The sequence below is a fragment of the Ammodytes marinus genome (genome assembly GCF_949987685.1).
Source record: "Ammodytes marinus genome assembly, chromosome: 15".
In the NCBI taxonomy this organism is placed as follows: Eukaryota; Metazoa; Chordata; class Actinopteri; order Uranoscopiformes; family Ammodytidae; genus Ammodytes; species Ammodytes marinus.
This window is the reverse complement of record NC_137219.1, coordinates 24,215,627-24,242,557: the sequence shown is the minus strand read 5'-3', so window position 1 is coordinate 24,242,557 and position 26,931 is coordinate 24,215,627. Positions and strand designations below refer to the sequence as shown.

The 26,931-nt window shown below is 41.1% G+C and overlaps 1 protein-coding gene across 1 annotated transcript in view; it reads right to left on the bottom strand.

The window, feature by feature from the left end:
- The window catches only part of babam2 (BRISC and BRCA1 A complex member 2), an 80,301-nt gene that overhangs the window by 10,501 nt on the left and 42,869 nt on the right, over nt 1–26,931 (bottom strand). Inside the window, exons 7-8 of the mRNA XM_080042273.1 lie at nt 16,599–16,708; nt 360–459 (exon numbers count right to left, since the gene is read on the bottom strand). Coding sequence (XP_079898399.1) covers nt 360–459; nt 16,599–16,708 — 210 coding nt within the window. The remainder of the gene's footprint in view (nt 1–359; nt 460–16,598; nt 16,709–26,931) is intronic.

The window sequence follows — 26,931 nt, the reverse complement described above, 5'->3', positions numbered from 1 at the left end:
AGTGGACAAATACATTCCACAAACAAGCACACAAGCTTACAACTCACACACACACACACACACACACAGACACACACACACACACACACACACACACACACACACACACACACACACACACACACACACACACACACACACACACACACACACACACACACACACACACACACACACACACACACACACACACAGACACACACTAAAAAATAATAAATCTAGCTCCTACTTAAAGTAACTCGACATTAAGGGCTACAATAAATGTAAAATAAGGCAGACTCCGACACTAATTGAGACATTATGTCTCTGTGATGAGGACAAAACACACAAGTTAAATGAGTTCTACCCAAAACGTTTACCTTGTTGGTGAGCAACTGAATGACTTGAGGGACATAGTCGATCAGGCATCCTCCACCGGGGAATGCCGGGATATGAAGTGCTGAAGAGCCTCCCAGAGCACTGATAGAACGAGAAAAGACAAAGAGTGTGTGAATTCACATGATAAGCTCACACAGAACATAAAGTCACTGCCGTGTTCTACCTGACTGAATTGATAGGACAATTCAGGGCGTAGTGTGACAACTTGCATTTTAAGGTATCAAAACTAGTGGAAAAAAAACCAACACTTTGCTCAGAGGTTGACGGTTATCCATCAAGGTTTTAGATCAAAAAATTAACTCATGCCTGTAGCCTTTTTCCCTTTATTCCTTCACTAGTTAACTAATTCTTCTGACGTTCTCCTGATTGGATCCTACAGCCCATCTCTCTTAGTGATTAGTGCACGCTTGTTTAATCAGGATATATGATTATGACTAACCAACTGAATCTGGGGCATAAAGCGAGGGAATACCCTGAGGACGGGTTAAAGGTCTTAAGGAGCCGCTTATTGGCTTTTAATGCTCATTTTGAGACACATAGGAGATTTTTCCTTTTGCCCGCTTTCTATTTTTATTTCCTTCTTCATTAAAGCAGGGCAGTATAACAGGGCCTTTAGTAAAACGCTGTTCATGTCAGCGGTTAAAAGCAAATGTCGAAGTGGATGACAGCCGTTTATCAGGTTAAGCATGCACGATGAATATATACGTGTATATATATATATATAGGCATATATAGCCTACATCATGTTAGATCATGTCAAATGTCAAATATCGTATATGTTGAGATGCAGGCCCCCCCAAGGGCTTTTTTTTCTTTATTTGATCAGAAATTCAAAGATGTGAAAATGGTAATAACGTATCAAAAGGTGAAAGACAACAGTGAATCACAGACCTGGATCAGGGTCTCAATTATATTTGCTAAGAAATGGAATCCAATTCAGTTTCAAGTCTTTAAAAAAAGCAAATTTAAGACGTGACTTGCAAGTCAAAGTCATTTGGGTCCATGAATGCTTACTATTGAAATGACCCGAGCATTGTCGCTAAAAATCACACCAAATGGTTACTTTTCATTTAGTTTTTACCTCCCAGTGAAAGCTATAATAAATAGTGCACGAGGGATAAGAGTCCAACAGCTTGACTAGTGAAAAAGGGTATAATAACCAACTTATCAGTATGACAAAACATTGTTGGCAAAACTCAGTTTTAACTTGTTGATTTTAGTTGGGTTGATTCAGTAGGTTTAACATAACGTATGAACACATTTTACAAACCATTCTCACCTGTTCAGTTAACTGAAAATGTTAAGGCAGAGCTCACTTGTATCTTTATGTTGAGATAACCTTGTAATGATAAAAAAAAAACTTGTGCAGTGTATTCATATTTTTCAATGTATTGTAGAGAGTTGTCCATGAAGGTCGCAGTGATGTATGCGCACAACTGAACCACAATACCCAAATGCAATAGCTGTTCAAGAGACACAACTACATTGAGTGGAACAAGTTTCAAAATGTAGCGGTCGCAAAGGCAAGTCACCTCCGCTTCCAAATAAGTAAGTCAAGTCCAAGTGGAGCACGCCTCATTTTCAACACGTCTACAGGTCCCTGCATCAACCTTCCTCCTACATAAGGAAAATGTCGTTTTATTCCCCTTTGGTGTTTGAAAATATGTTCCACATTTACTCATTGTAACAAGCGACTAATACAGCAACCTGAGAATTGCATAATGTTAAAAATTCCAATTGATTTTCTTTGTGGGAGTCGTGAGCAGGGAGGTGGAGCATGACTATGTGAGGTCATAACCAGAAACCACAAAATGGGTTTATGGGAAAATGATGTCTTAATAGAGGTCAGGAAAGGGTGATAAAATGACTGGTGGTGTTTTATTCAGAATAACTAATAATGGCTTTCTTCAGCTGGTTTCTCATCAGCTAGACTTGTCTGCCACATACAAGGTTTTACTGATAATCTGACATTTCTAAAACTAGCAAGAGATGAGAATAACACCCATCCACAATGATTTAGATACTGCACATTCAACAGCTATCACTCTAGATCACTGGTAAAGGTTTAGTCTTTTTTTTTTGCCAACTGAATATTAATAGGATGTTATTGACAGAGAAATCATGCAAACTGTCCTATCCATTGTTTGAAATCCTTTTCACCAGAGCTCCAAAGCCACCATTTACATTAGGCTTTGAGTGAACATAATTAGCATTAGCCTTGTGCATTTCGCCGTGCACCAACAAATGGTTCGATTGAGAATGGCTTGCAGCAACGAATAGAGAGAAGCCTTTTGAAAAATGAAAATCCAAATGATGCCCATCTATCCTCCCACAGATCTAAGAATAGCTGTGTCTCATTCAGATGGAAATGCGTGGACAGAGGCACCGAATGCATGCTGGTGTGTTCGTCACTCATTTGTGTCAATGGTGGGTGTGCGTGTGAACCGACGTGATGCTATTTTGGGGGGGATTTCAATGGTTTTTTTTGCCTCTGCAACACTCTCACTGAATAGTGATTCAAACATAGCCTCTTTGGCTAGCGTTAAAACAAAAAGGCAACATTCCAAACTTGGACTATATGAGGAGTTCTCAACTGGTCTGGTTTTAGGGTCTAGGATAGACATGGGGTCATTTTATTGCATTGTTGAGAGGAGCCTGGGACATGGCCAATGACTGCTGCTGTAACTGTTGTGCACATGACAAATAAACCGTCTTGAATCTTGGATCTTGGTCCACACACTCCCTGACTGGTACATGCCCGTGTCCTTTAGATTTCACACACTTGGCTTTTAATACAGGTTATCTGATAAACATTTGCACCAATTTTGAGCCTGGGTCATCTTATATGATACACATTATTGCAAAAAAATATATATCGCCATATTAGTTTTATAAAACAAAGAAAACCATACTTTAAATGTTCCTGAAATGGTATGGTGTTGTGAGCTTTACGTTGCTTTAAATGGAGCTTCCTGTGTGTGTGTGTGTGTGTGTGTGTGTGTGTGTGTGTGTGTGTGTGTGTGTGTGTGTGGGATCACAATCTGGACATAATGGTGTTTTATTATTTTCCAAGTGGCACCCTGAAGAGTCCCCGCTTCGGTCTCTCTACTGGTGACACAAGCTCTCCACACTGCCCACACACACACACACACTGGAGTCACCGCTCAGATATATGCTGCTTAACACAACCCTCCTCTGAGCAATGCAATGCTACTGTATGACATATTTACAGTAGACAGTGGGTCCACACGCGGGCATGTAAACAAACACACATACAGTGACAGGGCTGCCTGTGACTTCATCAACCAGAGAGATTATCCTGTGTGACTCAGGTGCATAGTGACGAAGCTCAGTTTGTTTATTTGTGTGGGTGTGTGTGTGTGTGTGTGTGTGTGTGTGTGTGTGTGTGTGTGTGTGTGTGTGTGTGTGTGTGACAGTACATTGACAGCGTGTGAGAGAAGATACAGGCTCAATCAATGGAAAGAGGCGAGGCATGATTCATTAACCAAAGTGAAAGATAAGTCCCATGAAGAACTACTTTGGAGATTTAAAATGGAGTTTCAAAAGCAGCAACATTTCCATTTTGATTGCCTTCTTCCTTTCCTTTGAGCCTGGAGGCTCCTCGGAGGCCCACATATGACTCTGCTTGTTGACTGCAATGACTTAATAACATCCTATTCTGTTCCTCTGTGACTGGACAAGGCCCCCTTGGCCTATGGCAATAGGAGTCAGTAACCTTTCAGTTATGAGGTGACTATATATATACGTATACAGTATGTATATACATTTTTTTTTCCTAAGGTTCACATTTAATTACCTGTTTAGATAGAACCAGATTAAAATAAGGGCCTCAGGGTGCAACCATTATATACTCTCACTGCTATATGATAAGGTGAGCCAAAGGGCAAAGATTTCCTTTTGCCAACTGTCAACCCTTTAATTGGCGGTAGTGGATGTATTTGAGTGCTAATGGCCATGTTAGCACTAGATGACCCTCTGCAGGCTGTGCATATACCACTACTATTGTATATAACTGGATTGCTAATGCTAACCATTAATAAAAATACAGTAGTTATGTGATGTTTTTTGCTTTTTCATCATCTTATAAAACACAAAAAGGACAGCAAGTCTGAATAGTTTTTTGTTATTTGACAGTAGAAATTTAATAATTTCGTTTTTGTCTGTGATGACTGGTTTGAAGTGGACAGTGGTTTAATTGGAAAACAAACTTGATGATGGTTGAGGGTTTGTTTGTTTATGTTGCTCGGCAACATCGCTGAGTTTTCCCCACTGTTGAACTCTTAATTGAGAATACTGGAGTGTTTCTGTGAACTGATTTGGATTGTGGCTTATGTAGTCCTGAAAAACTGTCTGTATTACTGAGAAATGTTGTGATGATTTCAATCTGTTTTTGGAGGGTTTCTCAGGAGAGTTATGGTCGACTGAGTGATGACTCTAGCTTTATAGTTGTGCTGTGTTTTATGGCTATTTGAATTCATGCATATGTTTACTGTATTCAGTCCTGCATATTTCTAACAACATACGACTCCCCCCCCTCTCGTTTCCTTATATGTATCTATTCTTTGGGTAATAACTTTCCTCTACTTGTCATGCATTTAATATTTGCAATGTAACATCATGGTTATAGGTAATGCTATATATTTATATCACTTACTATGTCTGCATTTAGATATCTATATATACAAAATGTATTATTAATTGCCAAAACCAGTAGTGAACTTTCAATCGTGCTATTTCCATGTGTTGATCTCTTTCTAACAGCGTTTTGAACAAATCTGCTCGGATGTTATATTTTTTTTACTTCCACACATACTGCATAATAAACCACTGGGGATTGAATATGGCATATACATGAAGGTGAACCTACTTCCTATAGCATATAGCCGCATCACAAAAGTCACTTCAAGTCAAAACAACACATTATGCAGACGTGTTCAAGGAGACGAGGTGGAGAGATAAAGTGCTGTGAGTGGTGTGAGATGCCGAGAGTGAGACAAGTGTCTGTGTGCCGACAACTCAAGACTGTTGGAGTGGCTATGCCGGGTTAGTGGTGCATTTATTTGATCAGACTGACAATTTTTTCCCTCACGGAAAGAAAACCTTGAACAATATCTGATCTATCTGAAATGCAAAGATGTTCAAAGGCTATAAAACACCTCAACAGACCCTGCAGAAGGGACGCACAGGAACTGTACTCCCACACAGGCGCACGCACATACACACACACAAATACTAACACACATCAGCGAGCAGGCATGAAGGCAGGCAGGCGCGCACACACACACACACACACACACACACACACACACACACACGCACACACACACACACACACACACACACACACACACACACACACACACACACACACACACACAGGCAGGCACCTAAAGGCAAATGCAGATACACAAACATAAGTGCACTGCAGCCTAAAACTGTCTCTCTGTGTTGATTTTCCTGGGCTCCTAAATCTGGTTTGGGGGCAGAGACGGTGCCCACTCGATTCTTTTATGCAATGCAGCAGGTTTTTATGGGGGAAGCAAGAGAGATGCATCCAGCTCATCTCATGGGCACGGCACAATCAGGTAAACGAGAAGGAAAAGTGAAAATGAAAGGCGCCGTTGTGAGACGGGTTGCAAAATGGTCGGAGGAGACACAAAAGCAATCCGGCAAAAAAAAAAAGCAAATACGAAATATTGTGCAGCTGTGTGGTTGTCGATGACGGTCACAGTGCAACATTTAAAACACTGACATTCTCTGAAAAGCATGCGAGCTGCAATGAAACAATCTCATTACTAAACATTGTTCACTTTTGCAGATAGGAACTCAGTAAGCCATACTATAGAACATCTTATATCCATTTTATTTGATGTACCGAGTGGACCCTTATGATAGGTATTGGGCTGGGATCTAGTCATTTTATATTGGATTGCTATGTTAAAAGCAAATACCTTATTTTCACAGTATTCTGCTGTCCTCCGCTAGTGTTGGGGGCTGCTACTCTCTTTAATGACAGACAGGCTCTACACTACAGTGCAACATTTCACTGCATGTATAAAAAAGGGAAAATTAAGAGTGTGGGAATGTGAAAAAAGGTATTTGATTACACCAGCGCTGGAGTGTGTTCTCACACACCAGGCTTGGCAACATTTTCCTCAATAATTTAGGCTAATAAAATGCAATAGTTTCGAAACACGGGCCGGTATTTGGCTGATTTCGCTAGTGGAAAAACAAGACAAGAAATATCAGATGGAGTTGTGAACATAGTGGAGCATTTAGCAGGGAAAAAGAAATACCGGACTAACATTTACTGGGTCAATGACATGACTTTAAAATGAACGCTATTGCTGTTCTACATCTCTTTTCTAATATTTTGTTATGCTCTGTTAAAAAAAGGGCATGAGGCTCGCTATGGTTACAGTATAACATTTGAACCTAAAAGATGAAATGTAATTTTTGTGTTCACAGCTGGTTTTCGGCTACACCAAAAAAGAAGAAAACAAAATCAGTTATTGGAGGTTTAAATACAGTCACCAAATAGCATGCCATCTGAAGAACACTGCTTCCATACACTGTTACATACAGATCTGTGAAATAATAGAACTTGAAGTGAAGACAGTGTTGCCTATGGCCCCGGAAGGATACTATCCATGTTAGTTCTTCAGAAATTGTTTGACGCCTTCTGTGAGATGTTTAAGAAAAAAAAAAATCCACAGGGACGGATGCGTTTGATCTGCATCCTCTGAAAATCTCCGATAGCTTTTCATATCTTTAATTGGACATGACTCTTTGGTGTACATCGACAGAGACACACAAACGCACACATACACACACACACACACACACACACACACACACACACACACACACACACACACACACACACACACACACACACACACACACACACACACACACACACACACACACACACACACACACACACACACACACACACACACACACACACACACACACACACATTCTATCTTCTTAATCCATGTTAAAAGACCTCAGAATCAGAATGGTTGACTTGTCACTGCTTTAACATGCAGTATATGGTTTTATTCAGATGGAACCTTTTTGTTTGGATTTGTTGTGTGAACGCTGTAATGTATTTTGTCCTGGACATTTTTAACAGCTGCTGTTGCCTGTCTTGACCAGCTCTCCCTTGAAAAAAGAGATTCTTAATCTCAATGCGACTCAACCTGGTTAAATAAAGGTTAAATGCAATAAATAAAAAAGTAGCTTAATCTACATCTATTTAACACCAACCAGCTAGAGAGGGTAAATCCTAGGTGCTTGATAGCATTTGCCTTTCAAAAGTATCTGTTCTTATAGTTGCCTGCCTTTAAAAACATTATATAACAAATGAAGACGGAATCTTAAGCAGGTGAATCTCCAGGCCTACAGAATAGCAGTGATTTGACTTCGCATAATCAATAACTTCTACAGAAAAAGAAGCAAGCAGGGCCGTATAGTCACATCAAAAGACAGGAGTCTGATGCTAAAGTCCATGTAAACTGTACATTATTGGTTAAAACGTGGGTGTCTGTCAGAGTATTTCAACATCTCTTCCCCCCCACATTGCCGCTCTGTAAAGCAGAAAAAAACATTAGAGCGATGGTCTGTTTGAAGACAGGGGAAGAATAAGTAACGGAGAGAGGTAAGAAAGAGAGCGGAAGAGGGAATAGAAATAGAGGTATAGAACGCGGTAGCTCAGGGGGCTTACGAGTTTTTGTTTTTTTTGCGTTTCGGAGCTCTTAGATCCGGGGCCCCTCGCTAAAGGAAGGTAAAAGTGAGATATCAAACAACTCAGGAGTGATGAAAGAGGAGAGGTAGAGGAAAGAGAAAAGGAGAGAGAGAGAGAGAGAGGGAGGGTAAAGCTCTCTTCTACTGCGCATTGTCTTTTTTTTTCACTGCGTTTCAGTGGAGCGAGGGACGACCTTGCTTGGTAGAGCACACACACGGCTCTTCTCTCTCTCTTTTAAGTCCCACTCACTCTCTGGCTTTCCCTTTGAGGATCAGCCAGAGGGATCAGCAGAGGAGAGGGAGGCAGCCATAGGAAAAAAGACGGAGAAAGATGGAGGGAAAAATGAGACAAGGCGGCAGACATGTGAAAAAACAAGAGGGAAGTAAGGTAGTGTGTGTGCGTGTGTGTGTGTGTGTGTGTGTGTGTGTGTGTGTGGGGGGGGGGGGGGTGTTTGGAAAGATATAGGGCTGAGGACACAGGAGTTAAACACTGGAGAAAAGTGAGATAGACAACGCAGCAGGGAAGGCTAAAGGAGCAAGAGATGGGAGGATGGAGGAGGAATGGAAACAAACAAAACATATGATGGATAAAATGATCGAACAGTGGATCAAATGATAGAATGAAGTTCCAAAGCTATTTTGATGTGAATTTTAATCCCATTTTTAAAAACGTATAATAGCCAATACATCTATTTACACTGAGTAATTATAATCAGTAACTACTCTAAATGGTAGTTTTTATGACTTTGTCCGTACGTCTATCCGTCCGGGATGTTCTTGTGAGCGCCTTTTGCCCACAAATGCCCACTCTGCCAAACATGAAGTGAATAGCTTTTAGAGGTCATTTTGGTCGACATATTGTCAGGTTGCAGTGAACTTGTAGTTCTAGAATGTCGTAGAATCTGTCATTCCCGGGTAATAGCTTCTGCTTGTATTGAGAAGCAACTACAGGGTGGTTGGTGTAAGGTTTGCATTGCGCTGATAGCAATCGTTCATTAAAAATGCATCTACAAAGCAGAAAAAACCCAGACATTTTCCTATTTTAATCTATGGATGATTTTTAACACAATGTTAGCAAAAGTGGCATTTTAGCAGAGCAACTTCAGTCTTCATTCTGTGACTATACAGAGGAAGCACTCAGGCACAGTATTGAGTGTACAGATAACATGCATTGACAAAATAGAAAAATAAGAAAATAGACCCAAGGTTAGAAAAATTGCATCTGGTCATACACAGCTGAGCTTGTGTTTGCCTGCACTGTAAACAGATGCACCAGCTGCTCTCCTGTTGTATTTCAGTGGCTGCTCAACAAGTGTTTGCTGTAGTATTAAACATCTGAAATTGCAGTTAACACTGAGTGTCAACAGATCATCCCCGGACAGAAATATTAAGGATTACAACTTTAAGGAGGAAAGGGAAAGGGTATGTGGTTAACAACTGGGGAAAAAAGTAGACATAGAATAGGGGATAGGGGAGTGAGAGACGAAATAACTGATGTGTGGCCAGATAGAGGATCAATGCACAGATAACCAAAACATTTGAAAAACTGATTCAAAGCATGATTGGACTACTGCAGATAACAAGTAACCCCAGCAGACTTTTGCCACTAAATAGATGGAGTTGATATGCCAGCCTGTACCAACACTTCAATTCCATCGGTGCCCAAAAAACCAAAGCTGTGCCAATTTCTTGAGCTGTCCTCAGCTGCTACACTTCTTCAAATTGGAACTGATTTAAACAATTTTCCAATGCTGTTTTGATGTGAATTTTAAGTCTGGCATATATGACATTTTTGAGCATTTGGGTTAATGCAGAAGGTTCCCTGAATGTCGCTATCTATCAAAACGCTTGCTAAGGGACAAAAAAAAACAGAGAAAAATGTGGAGGAGCGCCGCAACAAATGAGTTTTCCTCTTGACTGGAGCCAACAGGGCAGCTACACAAGAAAGACTAACAGGGGGGCAGTGAGGACACGGAGGGGAAAAAACTAACACGCTAAATTAAGTAGCATCCACAGTGAATACAGTGCAAAAAATGCGCTCATGCACAGATGCAATCATTTGTCTTTCGAACAATGCTGAAGGAGACATACATTCCTTTTTTTTTGCCCTTGGGTCATGAATTACCACACTCCCACACAGCTGACAAAAAAGGTGCACAAAAGAAGCATATTCACACACAGCCTTGATATGCATATGTGAAAAAATATCTCCAGACAAAGAAGTCAACATTGAGCGGGGAGAAGAAGGGCTGCTAAATGAGAGCTTGGCACTATTTAAGCCTTGTGCATTCGGAGATGTTTCTTAGAGGGCTTGTTTTATAGCCTCTCCTCTGCCAGCAACCAAGCCCCTCTCTCTCTCCATCCCCCTGTAGCAGTATAGCTTCCCCACTTCCTGCCTTCAGCCTCCTTCTGTCTGTTCTCCTCACGCAAATAAAGCAGAGGAGGGAAAAGCCTCTAACACAACCTCAACAGTTATAGTTAGTCTGGTCAAGAACCGTGGTAAGGTCAGAGTCACTAACAAACACACACAGCTCCATCATAACACTGGCATTAATAAGTGATGGACATACAGAAAACCTGTTATTTAGCAGTTTTAACTATAGGGCTGCACGATATCCGGAAAACATTTGATATGCAATTCAATTGTTGAATATTGCGATGATGATATCATTTGAGATGATTAAACAAATACTTAAATGTACAGTGTAAATGTGTTTCTTTTGTAGATAGACCGTAAGTAAGTAGCCTATGCACATTATTACCCCTAGGCCAGGCGTAACAGAGCAGATCAGTCTAGTCTGACCCAGTTGTTTAGTTGTTATAGCCTTCACCACGTTGGCATCATTGTCTCTGGTGATACACACTTGCTGGTCTTCATGCAAATCCTATCTGGCTAACACCTCATGTAATCCAACAGCTATATTTTTCACTTCCATGCGCTTTACCACTAGCCTGGCACCGCCCGTCTACGTACTTCCGCTTAATTTTCATTTCCCTTCAGTAGTCAGTCTGGGTCTACGGCAGGGCTTCCCAACCTTGGGGTCGCCTGGAATTTAAATGAGGTCGCCTGAAATATCTAGTAAAAATTAGTGAAAATATTTATCAGTGATTCTTGAGAAGTGGGACAAAACAGGGTGCAATGTTGAAAAAATACAAACCCTATGTTTCGGCAAATTAAATTACATGTATGTATCCAACATATACTAAGCTAAGCTTTGACACAACCTCCCAGCTTTTGTTTTTTTACCGTCATTGGCCTATCACCACCGTCAGATTTCCTCTCTGACGGTGTTGACATATTTAATGTTTCTTAAACATAACAAATTGATTTTTTAGTAGCCATTTGGTTTTTCTGTTGATGATTGGTGCTAGTATGAACTACTTCAGGAAAATAAAATTATCAAACAATTTCAAATAACTTCTTCAGAAATTGTAAATCGGTGTTGACATATCATGGTTGTGACACAGGACTTTCAAGATTCGGAATGTAAAATATTCTAAAACTACAACACTTATCAGAGCCTGTCTGACTCTAATGTACTCTGCAGAGGTAGAATTGACAAGAGGTCCTTCAAAGTGGCAGCTGCTCCTTATTTCGCCTGATTTTATTACATTTTACATAATGAAATGTCTGACGGTGTTGATTTACAGTAAAGTGGTCCCACCACTTAGAATCCTTATAAAACATGAATGTGTTGTAGAAAAACAGTTTTTATTGATATGAGAGATTATTTAGTGTTGCTTTTGATGACAAAAGCTCTTTTTAATAATTAAAGTACATTTTTAATAGGTTTACTTGCATATAAAAGATTAAAACCTTCTCTGAGGACACACTGTTTTGGACATCGTGAGAAGATAACAAGTGTCATATACACTCAACAAAAATATAAACGCAACACTTTTGTTTTTGCTCCCATTTTTCATGAGATGGACTTAAAGATCTAAAATTCATTCCAGATACACAATATTACCATTTCTCTCAAACATTGTTCACAAATCTGTCTAAATGTGTGATAGTGAGCACTTCTGCTTTGCTGAGATAATCCATCCCACCTCACAGGTGTGCCACATCAAGATGCTGATCTGACATCATGATTAGTGCACAGGTGTGCCTTAGACTGTCCACAATAAAAGGCCACCCTGAAATGTGCAGTTTTGTCTCACAGCAAAATGCCACAGATGCCACAAGCATTGAGGGAGCGTGCAATTGGCATGCTGACAGCAGGAATGTCAACCAGATCTGTTGCTCATGCATTGAATGTTCATTTCTCCACCATAAGCCGTCTCCAAAGGCGTTTCAGAGAATATGGCAGTACATCTAACCGGCCTCACAACCGCAGACCACGTGTAACCACACCAGCCCAGGACCTCCACATCCAGCAGGTTCACCTCCAAGATCGTCTGAGACCAGCCACTGAGACAGCTGCTGAAACAATTGGTTTGCATAACCAAACAATTTCTGCACAAACTGTCAGAAACCGTCTCAGGGAAGCTCAACTGCATGCTCGTCGTCCTCATCGGGGTCTTGACCTGACTCCAGCTCGTCGCCGTAACAGACTTGAGTGGGCAAATGCTCACATTCGATGGCGTCTGGCACGTTGGAGAGGTGTTCTCTTCACGGATGAATCTCGGTTTACATTGTTCAGGGCAGATGGCAGACAGCGTGTGTGGCGTCGTGTGGGTGAGCGCTTTGCTGATGTCAATGTTGTGGATCGAGTGGCCCATGGCGGTGGTGGGGTTATGGTATGGGCAGGCATCTGTTATGGACGAAGAACACAGGTGCATTTTATTGATGGCATTTTGAATGCACAGAGATACCGTGATGAGATCCTGAGGCCCATTGTTGTGCCATACATCCATGCACAACACCTCACGTTTCAGCAAGATAATGCACGGCCCCATGTTGCAAGGATCTGTACACAATTCTTGGAAGCTGAAAATGTCCCAGTTCTTGCATGGCCAGCATACTCACCGGACATGTCACCCTTTGAGCATGTTTGGGATGTGCTTGACCGGCGTATACGACAGCGTGCAGCACTTCCCACTAATATCCAGCAACTTCGCACAGCCATTGAAGAGGAGTGGACCAACATTCCACAGGCCACAATTGACAATCTGATAAACTCTATGCGAAGAAGATGTGTTGCACTGCATGAGGCAAATGGTGGTCACACCAGATACTGACTGGTTCTGAGTCCCCAGACCCCCAATAAAGCAAAAAAATGCACATTTCAGAGTGGCCTTTTATTGTGGACAGTCTAAGGCACACCTGTGCACTAATCATGATGTCAGATCAGCATCTTGATGTGGCACACCTGTGAGGTGGGATGGATTATCTCAGCAAAGCAGAAGTGCTCACTATCACACATCTAGACAGATTTGTGAACAATGTTTGAGAGAAATGGTAATATTGTGTATCTGGAAGGAATTTTAGATCTTTAAGTCCATCTCATGAAAAATGGGAGCAAAAACAAAAGTGTTGCGTTTATATTTTTGTTGAGTGTATTTGACATAATAATGATAAAATAAAATTTAAGGGGATAATTGTGCTCCAGACATTCTATTCTTAATCCCTAATAACATCTATAATTTTAAATATTTTTAGTTTTAAACATAACAGCAGTTACATATGGAAGACGGCCTTTTGTCCGGGTTCTCAAGAATCACTGATATATATATATATATTTGTTTTACTGGCTCAATATATGCCCCTGAGTGCTTAATACTACATCAAGGTTAGCAGAATAGTGCAGTGTAAAGGAAACATTACAGTTCCTCTCATATTATTGGACAGATATGCTGTTACATATGCACAGAATGAAAGAAAAAAGAAAGGTATGTAGGACCATAAGTAGGTAGTTGACTTTTGGTTTATGCCGTGTAATTAGGGTAATTTGTCGCAGTTGCTGCATGGGGATAAGGTCTTGTGACAGTTTATTTTTACATATTGAAGAGGAGGAGCACCACATGCATGCTGATGAACAGGTGTGTGTGTGTGTGTGTGTGTGTGTGTGTGTGTGTGTGTGTGTGTGTGTGTGTGTGTGTGTGTGTGTGTGTGTGTGTGTGTGCGTGTGTGTGGCTGCTTTACAATTGTGCCGGAGAGTGAGATATAAGTGGTTATACACAGGAAATGAGGGACAGAGCTAATGTGCAAAAAGGGGATGAAAATGGCAGTACACCCAGGAGGAAATAAAGGATTTGAAATGATTTTTGTAATTATTTTAAATAAATAAATAAATAAAAGCAACTGGAGAGAATGACAGAAAGGAGGAGCCATGGAGGAGCATGGAACATGAGGATGTATGTGGAATATGGTGAGACAGGACGATGGGGGAGAGACAGAGAGAAAGAACGGTAGTGTGTGTGTGTGTGTGTGTGTGTGTGTGCGTGTTGGGTGGGTGGGGGAAGGCAGAGGTCTGTTAACCTGGTGCGATGGGGCGTGTGCTTGTAAATAAACATAAGTCTGAAATTATTCTGAGCACGAAAGCCCGGACCGTGGGGCCCTGAGGTCAGAGTGGGCCCATACCTGGCTCTAACTCAGAGACACACACACACACACACACACACACACACACACACACACACACACACACACACACACACACACACACACACACACACACACACACACACACACACACACACACACACACACACACACACACACACACACACACACACACACACACACACAAGTTTACATGCACATCTTCAACGACTCTGTGTTGAAGGCAAACACTATTCAAGTACAGGTGCATGCACACAAAGCACATGACAAAAAGACACGTATGTTTGAGATGTAAAAACCCAAAAGCATGCACACGTTTCCAAACATGGCCGTCTGCACACACACACACCCAAATGTAAACTGACAAATGCACAAAATCTTATCTAGCAAGACAAAAATTGGATTTGCAAAAAAAAGAAAAAATAATAAGCACACCGCTGAAGTACCCACTCACAGTGCCCACAGACTCTCAGAAAACATGCACACGCACGCACGCACACACACTCTCTCTCTCTCTCTCTCACACACACACACACACACACACACACACACACACACACACACACACACACACACACACACACACACACACACACACACACACACACACACACACACACACACACACACACACACACACACACACACACACACACACACACACACACACACACACGCACACACACACACACGCACACACACACACACACACACACACACGCACACACAACCATTAACACCCCAGATGTCAATAGACATCCAGTCATCCCTAGCTCAGACGCTGTGTGTCATCCATCTCAGTTTTTGTTCTTCCCTTCTTATTTTTTACTCTTTTTTTTGTACGGAAGCGAGCGATGAGTCCAGACACTGGGATGTGGCATATTCACAATGACATAGTATGTGGCTAGGTTCACAGCATGTTCACGCTAATCCGTCAACTACATCTTACATCACCTGGAAATCAGAGGCACAGCGAGTGGGCCCACATCACCTTTGGCTGACCCACGTCTTTGATAAGTGAGTTAATGGAACAAAATAGCAGACGCTTTTCCCTTACCCCTAATATTATATGAATGATTCTAATTTAAGGACAATTAATCCTTGGTGGCAATTACACATTAAGTACAATGAGAAGTTTGTAGATCTGTAGACTTTTTCTGGTAGTACTAAATTGTACTGTATAGTTATTGATAATGATAATCTAATCGAGACTAATACCATGGACAAAGTGATACAGAATACAGACTATTGTAGTACCATTACAAAATAAAGGCCATTTGGATGGGGATGTTAAAACAACCTATAGCATTTAAGGTCACCTATTACGCAAAAAGCACATTTTCATGATTTTTCAACATTCAACAGTCAGATTTCTCCACCCCATATGATATCACAAGGGGAGAAGCCACACCCCGCCCGCCTACCTACTTCCGCTCAATTATCATTTCCCCTTCAGTAGTCAGTCTGGGTCCGCGGTATATTCGCTTGTTATGCGATTGGTTGGCAGATCCAGAGGGGCACCGGGCAGATCCAATAGTTTTAAACTTAAACAGACACCCGCCTTCAAGTGAGTTTACGTTTGTCAATTAAACGATTCAATTGACAATTTTTTTTTTGGACATGAAAACTAGTAGAAATCAAAATAAAAAGTTTGAAAATGAGCATAAAAAGTACCTTTAATTCTCACTTGTATTGTTAATGGAGAAGCAAAGTGGGTAATATCAGTTTGTTTGAGGATAAATCCAGTTGCTTAGCCTTCACTGGCTAGTTTTGCGGTTCTTTGAGTCCCCCTTTTTTTCAAATATGCTTTCCTGGCATGACATGTGGTGTCACAGTTAGAATACACAAATAGCCATCACCATCAAAAACAACATTAAGCTGAATGAACTGATAAAAAAATTGTTAAAACATATATTTTTTTTAGAAGGGATGTGCTTACTGTTCAATGCTGGGGGAAAGGTAGAGTTTAGGAAAGACTTGGGTAGCCTCAGCATCCTCGAAGCTCACTGAGAGAAGGGCCACGTCCTCCCCGGGGTCCAACGAAGTGTCCTGACAGAGACAAAGTCAGGTCGGAGATGTTATTCAGTATACACACACTATATCCATACTAGGCAAAACACAGTTGAGATGAAGCTTTGACTCCATGAGTGGTATTGTTAAAGTTAAGGCTTGGGTAAGCATGAAACAAACTAGGTTGTAGGATTGTTTTTCCATTTATAAGCCAATATAGGTAGAGAGTGGTTTTAAAAGAGTGTTTGATGTTATTGATATATGTCCAATGGAACAGACAAACCTTTTTTAAAAAAAATCAAATTAAGCTATTTTTATTAAATTCCAAAATGCCAAACTCGAAGACGGGGGAAAAACTCATGCCATCATCGAGAAGGTAATAATAATTCAAATGGAGATTATTGGAGCATCTTGTTCAGACAGTATCTCATAGAAGGCATAGATGGCGTTGGCACTTGTTCAAGAGAAGTTCAAATGAGTTTCATCAACTATTCACATCTGGCTAATGAATGTGTCAAATGGGTTAGCTTGCCAAACTGTCAACTTTTGATGGACAACAACGGCCCCCCAATTTACATAATTGACGTAGGGAGAGGGGTCATTTCAGACACTGTTCAACAAAGTTTGGTGCATACCAGTCACGTCAGGTTCTATATTTGGTTTTCAGGTAGTCACTCATGGATATATAAGATTTGTTTCAGATTTTTTTTTATTGCTATATAGCAGTTTGAGAGTCAGCATGTGTTCTCAACAACAAAGACATTTAGAACGTTTGTGCTTTTATTACAAGTTGTTAAGGATACATCCCAACCCTGGGGGATCATACTATATTTCTATGCTGGCACGACAAGTGTCCAAGTCCCCCAAAATATTGAAGGAGATAAGAGAAGAGAAGAGCAAAGACACCAGAAGAAACATCTGTTTTGTTTCACGCCACATTAGCTTCCACAGCTGCACCACGAGGCTGAGCTGATGACTGGGAGCAACAACCAATCAAATCATGTGTGAAGATGGATGCAGAGGGCCACCCGGAGCTGCAACGCTGCAAAACATCGTCCGTCTCTACAAGTTTTTTTTTTTTTTTTTTTTTCATAATTTCTCAATCTGTGATGTTTTTCCTAAAGCGTGGCTATTACTTCTCAGGCACTGTCATTAGTGCAATTCCACATCAAGCACCATTCTGGGGCTCTCTCTCTCTCTCTCGCTCACTGCCCGACAGACTGGCTCGGCGGTGTTAATCAAATGTCTTACAGCTGGTTTGAACTCATCCATTTGTTCTAATCGCTGCCCACTGTGGTGAGGAGGAGGGGGGGGGATCTAAACCACCATACATGATGGACAGAGGCACAGCGCAACCAGTTTGTAGCAAACGCAGCCTCAAACGTGACCGGGCGTATATTAGCTAATTACACACACACACACACGCTGATCATTGGTTTGAGAAAAAAACACACGGCTGAGTGGGTGGACGCAGACATTCCTTCACTGAGCATTCTTACTCCCAATTGGAGTGGAAATAAATGTCCTTGGTGTAATCTAATGATTATGAGCATTGTGTTCAATTAGAAATACAATTAAGAGATAATAATTCGAACGCGTCAGGGGCACGGGAAAGCGGCTTTTAAAGGGTTTAACGCTGTGCTAAATCTACATGATGGCGATATATGGTGATATCTATGTTTTCCCATGATATCTGTATCGTATCCTCAGCTCCAAAAATCAGAATTTTCAAAAAATAAAAGCATTAATTAATGAGCTCTTCTTGTGTGTGCCGTACTTTTAGAAGCACATGCAGAGATCAACAGTCACAACAACGGCTGCAGCTCTGCTTACTATCATGACATGTGCCTTGTCGTGGCAGGGTCATTAGGTGGTAAAGACATAAGGAGGAGAAGGAAGGCAGTGGAAGACGGCGGGGTGTGTGGCATCCAAAAGTGTTGCCTGATGGGAATCAGCTCGCATCAATACAGTGTGCATCAGTAAACAAGAACTGCTCTCCGTCTCACAGCAGGGCTCGCGGCTTCTCCCGCTGATGATACGGGACAGATAGGAACAGGCATGGCGATGTGGGGCTGGGCTGAGTATGGAAAAAGATTGTTTTGCTCCAGTTTGAAGCTGTCGAGTTCGGTTTTCATCTCCAAAGGTGATTAAATGGATGCCTCCATTGGACTGGGACAGAGTAAACAGACAGATGAAAACAAACAGGAAGGTGAGAGGGCCAAATGAAGAACATGGGGGCAGCTGTGTGAGGGCTGCAGTGGACCATCCCCTCCATTCGGTCAGACCAAGGGCAGCGTTGAAGGGAGAGCCTTTTTGTTGCAATGATTCAGACTCGATCTGGTCCCAGCAGACAGCGAAGAGCTGTCACGAGTCACATTGCATCAGTGAAACACACAAACCAAAAACTGAAGGCAGACCCTTTAACTTTTAGCTACTGCCATTGGAAAAGGAATGTGCGGTGCCGAAGCAATGGAAATATAAATATCGTTTTTTGTCTTGTTTAGTTAAGTATAACTGTAGATCAAATTTTACATGAAAGCCTACAACCTAATTTCTTTGTAAAACTGAGAAGTAACAGGCATACGCTATCAGCCAAATCTCTTCCAGTGTATGAGCCTAAAATTAAACATGATTTAAATAAGAATGAAAGTGCACAGCCACACTGCTCAGCTCTGTGAGGCCATACTTACAGCCATAAAGCATTGTGCTCTGAATCAAATGCTAGCGACTACAATGTTTAAAATGTTTTATTTTAGTGTGTTAGCATGCTAACATTAGATAACTTGCAGTAAACATAAAGTACAGTTAAGGCTGATTGGAAGTTAATGTATTTTATCATGAAATAAAATATGGTACAAATTTGAATGTTGGCCCGATGAATGCATAAAAGGAAATGTCACCCGAATGTTTACAATTCATTCTGAAGGGGCCATGCATGCATGACCCAAATTTCATGGCAAAGCACACAACAATTGACATGGTCTTTCCTTGTATCTCTTCATGCGAAGAAAAACAAAATGCTACAGTATAGGGAATAATATAGCATCACAACTGCTTTTGTGTGACCATATCATAGCTAATACAAGAGGTTTATTTCTGTATTGTGTGTGTTGATCAGATATTTAGTGTAAGGAAACACATTTTCTTTCACATTGACAATATGTTTGTCTCAAGCTCTGCACTGCTTAAATTTGATGATGCCATTTTCTAGAGAAAAAGGATTTCATGCTTCTTTAAGTGGGATGTTTAAAGTAAATCGAGGTTTAGAGTGGCAACACAAATGATTTACTTGGCAGCTGGTTTTGGTTTATGGAATACACCGTGGGCTGAAGAGTTGTACTTGCTAGTGTGGTGGTGATTTAGAGGCATTTGAATGCTCTCTCGGGAAAATCTTTTCCCATATCTTTTGCAAATCTAGGAATCTACAGGAAGTGGTGAAGAGATAGTTTGATGAGAACAAAAGGTGACCTTTTGACCTGCCAGCCTTGTAACCATTACAAGAGCTCTTTCCTCCTATAATGAAATCAAAGCCCCCAAATGGCCATTAATGTTTCTGTGCGCACATACTAAGACGTTTCAACCTAATGCACTCGGGGGCAACTGCTGCTTGCTTATGTAAAGAGTTATTAGAGAAGATATATTAAAAAATGCTCCACAGGCTACAGTCAGGAGCTTAACGAAGAACATTCTCCTTGGTAAATAATGAGCAGTGAAATGACCTGGGTCACTCAGAGGACTGCAGAGACAAGGAGGGCGTCCTGCAGGGGTGTTGGTTGGACGCTAGAGCAGTATTTACTAAATGCCCCTCGGACATGTGACTCAACTGCTCAAGGACTGGATTAAAGAAAGCGGCCGAAGAGAGTGAGTGTGTGTGTGTGTGTGTGTGTGTGTGTGTCTGTGTGTGTGTGGACATCAAGGTTAGAGGGTGCCTCCCAGTCAAAACCTTTCACGTGGCCACCACCCCACATCTTCCATCCTCCTTTACTCTTTCAGACACATGGGTCCCAAAAAAAAACACACACACACACACACACACACACACGCACACACAGACTTTTTTCCCCCTTGTGTCCGTCCTTGTGTCTCCTGATGCCCCGGCCCTCTAGCATCTCCTCTGTGTGGTGTGTGACAGGTCAGAGATGTGACAGCTGTCCTTATGCCAGATCAAGTCTGGCCAAAGTCACAACACACACAAACACACTCACCCGCAAAGGCAGCGCGCAGGGCTCCACTGCAGGGCGAGTGCGCAGGAGGTAAGGGCACTTTGTCGGTCTTCTTCGCCCAACTTTAAATGTCATGGCCAACATAATGGGCCATCTTGACTGACAGCAGGGTTGTTGTGCAAGGACATGCCCAGCTCCTAGGCCAGCAGCTCTGAGTGCCTCTGTACATATGCTGAACACAGTGCTGCTTCGTGTTAATGAAAACTACAGAAAAGTTCAAGGCAATTCAGGTAGGACATTTTGTGGAACTGTGTTTTTTTTTTTTACTTGGTGATCAAGGTTAACAGCTGGTGCTCTCACATATAGAGTGTTTTGTTCTGTATGAATGAAAACCCTAGTGTGTTCACACGGTTATTATAGTTCCATTAGGCTGGTGTGAAAGCAATTCATTGAACCCTGATGTGGATAATACAGTGGTTAAACATTATAGTTGCTGTGTTTTGGGTTGTGTTTGAGGTTTTACATTCTATATTCATTATGCTAAAACTGCTACTCCCAATGTAGCTCGACTAAGTTCAGTTGTTATGGGTAGTAAAATGGAACAAGGCCCTTTCAGAAATTCTCTCAAATGGGAAACTATTTCAAAATCTTGCTGTTATACTGACTGACTTTTCTTTTTGCAAGAGGTTTATATCGGCAATTGGACCGATGAAGGTGACATTTTTAAATTACATTTCTTTTTTGAAAACCATTTTAATTAATTAAAAAAAACAATTGTATAATCACTGTTTGAGAGACAGAATATCTCATGCGTGCATACTTTTTTGTTTTGTAAGGTTAAATTTAAAAATTGCGCACAACTAAGAGTCAATTAATGTCAATGTCTTTCTGTAGGAAATAATTCATACCACACTGTAGGACAAAATGTTCATTTCATGTTCAGTGTCTCGAGCCCTTAAATAGAGCAGCATTAGCCACAACAACATGTCAAATAATACTTGGAGTCCATCAACAGAATATAATGAATACATGTCTTCCATACTGAGCTCTGTGTTTGTGTCAGCCTTTTTATGTTTGACAAGAGACTTACGCCATCGCAGCCTGAGGGGCCAGAAAGCTTCGGGGTCAAGGTGGCAGCTGCCAAAACGTCTCATTACGTGACATGAAATGTTCTGATTGAGAAAGAAGAGTTGAAGATATATTGTTCCTAATGATGTAGTGGCTGCATGCTTGTGGGGAGGGGAATGGACGGATAAATGTGATGTAACTCCAGGGGCTCCCTCAACTTCAAAATACTCATAACATGCAAGCTCAAGTCACCACGACCCAATTGGCACGCATGTCCAAGAGGAAACCCGACGTCCATTGCTGAAATATCTGTCTGGTTCCATTGCTCAGACTATGAGCTTTTGCTACAACTCAGGCTGATGTAAGACAAGGCATGGTAGATCATTAACCAGGCAACTTTGTCGAAGCACATAGTTGTGCCCCGTGCCAGAGCTTAATTTTGACATGAGGACAATAGGGGCGAAAGATTACAGAGCGCACACGCCCCACCTGGGACCATGTTGGTAGAGTATTGGACCCAAACACACCCTAACACTAACCTGTTGCCACAGTCACAAAGAAAAAGCTTTGTGCATGTGTGGGTGTGTTTGCAAACTGTATAAAAAGAAGTATTTTCGATGGGTGTGGTAACAAATGGTAATCTATCTAGAATTAGTTGCCACAATGTGCCCAAATTTAATTGGTTAGTGAATGCAGCCACACTGTCTATAGTGTGAAACCCATCAAACTGAATGATATAATGTAAAGCTTATTACAGATGTTGGCTTGGAGAAATGCAGTGTTGCCCATTAATAGTGTAATAGTGTGTTTAATAGTTTAAACACAGTGTTGATATGCCTTTATTCTGTTGAGATTAATTTCAATGGGAAACTGTATGAATGTTTTGAAGGGCATTTGAGAATTTTTTATTTATTTTTTTGTAGGCCTTTAACATTTTACGGTAGAGAAAAATAATACAGACGTTCCTCTAAATTAATTATTAAGTTGGTAAAAATAATGTTATAAATAGGCTAAACATTATCTTAAATGCAAAAGGAGTTGCTGCAATTCACAATAGAAAGCATTTTCGGTAACGCAGCCGAACCTTTTCAATGTTGGCATGATCTTTACCGTGGCATTCAATACATCATTCTAATTCAGCATGATGGAAAACAAAATAAAAAACTGTTATAACTGAAAACATGTCACGAGGGCAGTGCCAGTTGTGTCTCCACCCTGAAAAACCCACACACACTCTTAGCATCCATTGCTTGTAAATGAGATTGAACGAGACACCTATTACTGAGTCATAATAACCATGGGTAAAACATAGGTTAATGCTACCAGCTGGGCCTACAATACAGTCAACTTGAGTCATCTGAGGTGAGACAGAAAATGCACGCCAGCAAATGGAAAAAAGATGAAAAGCGGTTTTTTTCCTCTAGTCATCCCTAATGAAATAGTGCAAATTGGTCATTAACACCCTAACTCTAACTCAGTAACACATGACATGATGTCTTCATATTCTTCATTGTTTGTGACAATAACTGGCAGATGACCAACAAATCATTACTTCACTGAAACACGAGTCATGTGTGTGACTGTGGCCAAGTGTCACTGATAGTGTGTCACTGATAGCATGTCACTGCAATGATCTGGCCTTCTGCTGTACTGTGTGTGTGTGTGTGTGTGTGTGTGTGTGTGTGTGTGTGTGTGTGTGTGTGATGCTAGGGCTTGAAGCCACAAGAAGGGTGACTCAAGTATGTGCGTTTTGCATTGACTGTGTGTTGAAAAATAAAAATGAATGAACGCAGTATAGTTCATATTGATGACGCAATAGAGAGAGTGACCCAAAAGTCAAGAGACATCTGACTTTTTTGGACCTTGTGGTGGACAGAATGTGTGCCATCTTTAGATCGTAAATCGCAAATTTGCAAGTGGTTTGAATTGCGCAATGCATACAGTAGAGTCTTTGTGTACCCTCATCTGACTTTAAAGACTTGCTATGAAAGCAACGTTAGCACTAACTGGTTTGGTTGTCGCGGCATTTTCTCGGGGTGATAGTTGCAATTGCATTAATATTGCTTCACTGACGGTGTGGCAGTTTGTCACACTGAACTGTTTTGAGGCTATTCCTGTCATTTGAACCACTACAAACCCCTTTACCCCTGTTTGGGAACAATGGGACATTGGGCCTAAATAACCATGAAATAAAGGCATTTAATGAAATAACAAATGTTCTGGCCCATGACAAATATGAGGATTTGTTCAACAATACTACACTACTACTGTGTATTGTACACACAGTCTGCCTATTGGCCTGTGCTGTATGAGAGTTATTCTAGCTTCACCCTGGGATGGATGGAAAACTTGGATGGTTGATATTGAACTCCCAAAAATACTAATCTGGTTCACTTGTTTTTAGATACGTACTGAAAATTAGCAACAATTCTTCATTTAAAGTTTTTTTTTTCTTTGCTTTGGAGAATTGAAAAGACAGACGAGGGTACACTCGGGCAAAGGAAGTCTGATTCTCATTCTTCTTCATTCTTTATTGCGGGGCCTTTTCAAGTCATTGGGAAGCCAAGGGTAAGTAAAGGCCAAGGCTCACAAATGAGCACAGACAGGCAACATATATATAGGGGAGAAAAAAAAATCAGCCTGAAGCCACCAATGTGTTAATAAAAGCCTGCAGAAGACCATATTAGGCGCGCAAAAAAGGGAAAAGGAATGGAGAGTTATATGAAAGCTGAATAACATTGGGAATGACATAAATAAAACAAAGGGAATAGGAAGCGGGACATTTGATAAGGTGATAAAAAAAACTAAAAAAAAACGTATAGATTGTATACAACTTGATAGGGAGCGAGGGCGGAAAGTAGGCCAGATAGAAGTAATTCCATGGAGGCGTGGAGAAGTGTGGGGGTGGAAGGAGGGGGGCGGGGGGGTCCTCCTGAGACCATAGAGCTGGAAACCTCTGATGCTCAGCGGGGGGGGAAAGCAGGTGGGTGGGAATCTTCCTTTGGAGAAACAGTGTGGGTGGTTATGGGGGGAGGGAGGGAGGGGGAAGGATTGTGGATTGCACATTCATTGAGAGAGACAGGGGGAGGCCATGACCTTTGGTATCAGGGAGTCATTTTGGGGTCAGTGGAGCATCAGGGAGTGCACTCTCTTTAACCAGCCCCTCCTGAGGCTGTGATTACTCTTCAAATCCACCAGACTCCACGGAGGCTGCAGACGTGCTCGCCCGCATCTACTTAAAGATTTTTTTTTTGATATGTCATTTGCGTCCACACTTCAAAAAAGGGAGGAGACGGAAGCTTCCACTCTGACATTTCATACTTTCCTGATATAAGATCAGACAATTATTTATATGTATACTAAAAAGGGAGTGTAGAAGGGTAAAAAGGAGGTGGGCTTTTTTCAATAGGCAGGCATGTAAGAGCCCATAATATAATATAAATATAAATATATAAATATATATTTACATTTATAAATAAATAAATATAATGTAAAAACCACGCCTATGTGCATACCTTAATAACTGTTTGTCCATAATGTAACAACTTACTACATTATGAAGTAGGCAAAATATATTTTTTTCCAAATGGAATTATATTTTTATGACATTATAGATCATTATGTGTGAACTGAGACATAATGTTGTGAAATACTATACAAACAAAATAGGGTCAATTACTACAAGTATTACAATATTAGGAGGAAAATATTTTACTCGCCCCATATAATCTAATAAAAACTAAAATGTAATTAGTTGGGACATTGTGGGCAAATATTTATTACCTTACCTTACAAGGCAGTTACGTTTTAGTGTACATTAAAGGGCATATGTACAAACATAAACAAAAACAAAAAAACTTGTTTAAAAAGGGAATCTAATAAAAAAATGGCCACAAGTGTGTTTACCATTGAGATAAGAAACACTGAGTAAATATTTTTCCCTGATTGCAAATCTGCCATGATGACATCGTGAGGCAAGAGATGACTCAGTTACAGTGAGGGGTATGTTGTGTTCGTCATGTGCAAACAATTATCAATTCACCAGCGTCAGAGGCGTTCTGTGGCATTAGTCACTCCGTATGATCCCAAAACTAGCTATGATATGCCACCGCATGGTCAAATGTGTGTCATCATCAATGGGTTGTGGGGGCACCAAGGTGTCTGATGAATTCTCACTTCTGATGAGCAATGCTGCCTTAGTATGACAGCGCTGCATAAAATACAAAATTAACATGGGGAAGAAAAAAAACATGGAGGAAAGGAGAAAAAACAAGAAGAAGATAGGAAAGGTCACAAAAAGTCAATAGAAAGTCCCAGGAATGAAAGGTCAAGGAGCTCACATTTTTCTGTCGTTGCTAACCGCCATCGTAATGCGGCAGAGGCTCCGGTGCCACTGCTCATGTGTCACAACTAGGACTGGTGGAAAATGCCTGACTCCTTCACCTCGGGGGCACGACCTTTCTGACAACCCGTCTGTCAATGCAGCAACCAGCCGTAGCCGCCAGTGATGGGTCAAGTGAACAGACGGAGGTGAGGGGTGCAACACACACACAGCAAAGTGCCATCTGTATCCAGACGCATAATCAAACCCTGTGCATTCAGTGACATGTATTCAAAGCCACAAGTGCAAATGTGAAAAGGTCAACGTGTGAAAACTTCAATAAGAATAAAATGACACTTGGTTGAGGTGAATGATAACTCAACTTGGAGGCCAGGTGTGAGTACCAGATATGCTCGGCTGCCAGATAAGCTCGGGTTGCACAATGATGACGCACTTCCTGTAAATTATATTCAAATAAACTTCAAAAAAACAGTTTTCCCTACCTTTTCCTGAAGCGAAAATGTATTTACTGTATTAAAACCAACATTAAGCTTACAAGTTTGGCATTCGCCTTTTATTAGATAAAACAGAGAAAAAAGTTTCATGTTCGGGCTGTAACGCCACGTGATCTTGGGGACAATAATTACGTATTCCACAATCCCTTGCTATTCCGAATGATAGCTTATCTATTTTTTCCGAAAACTACACGT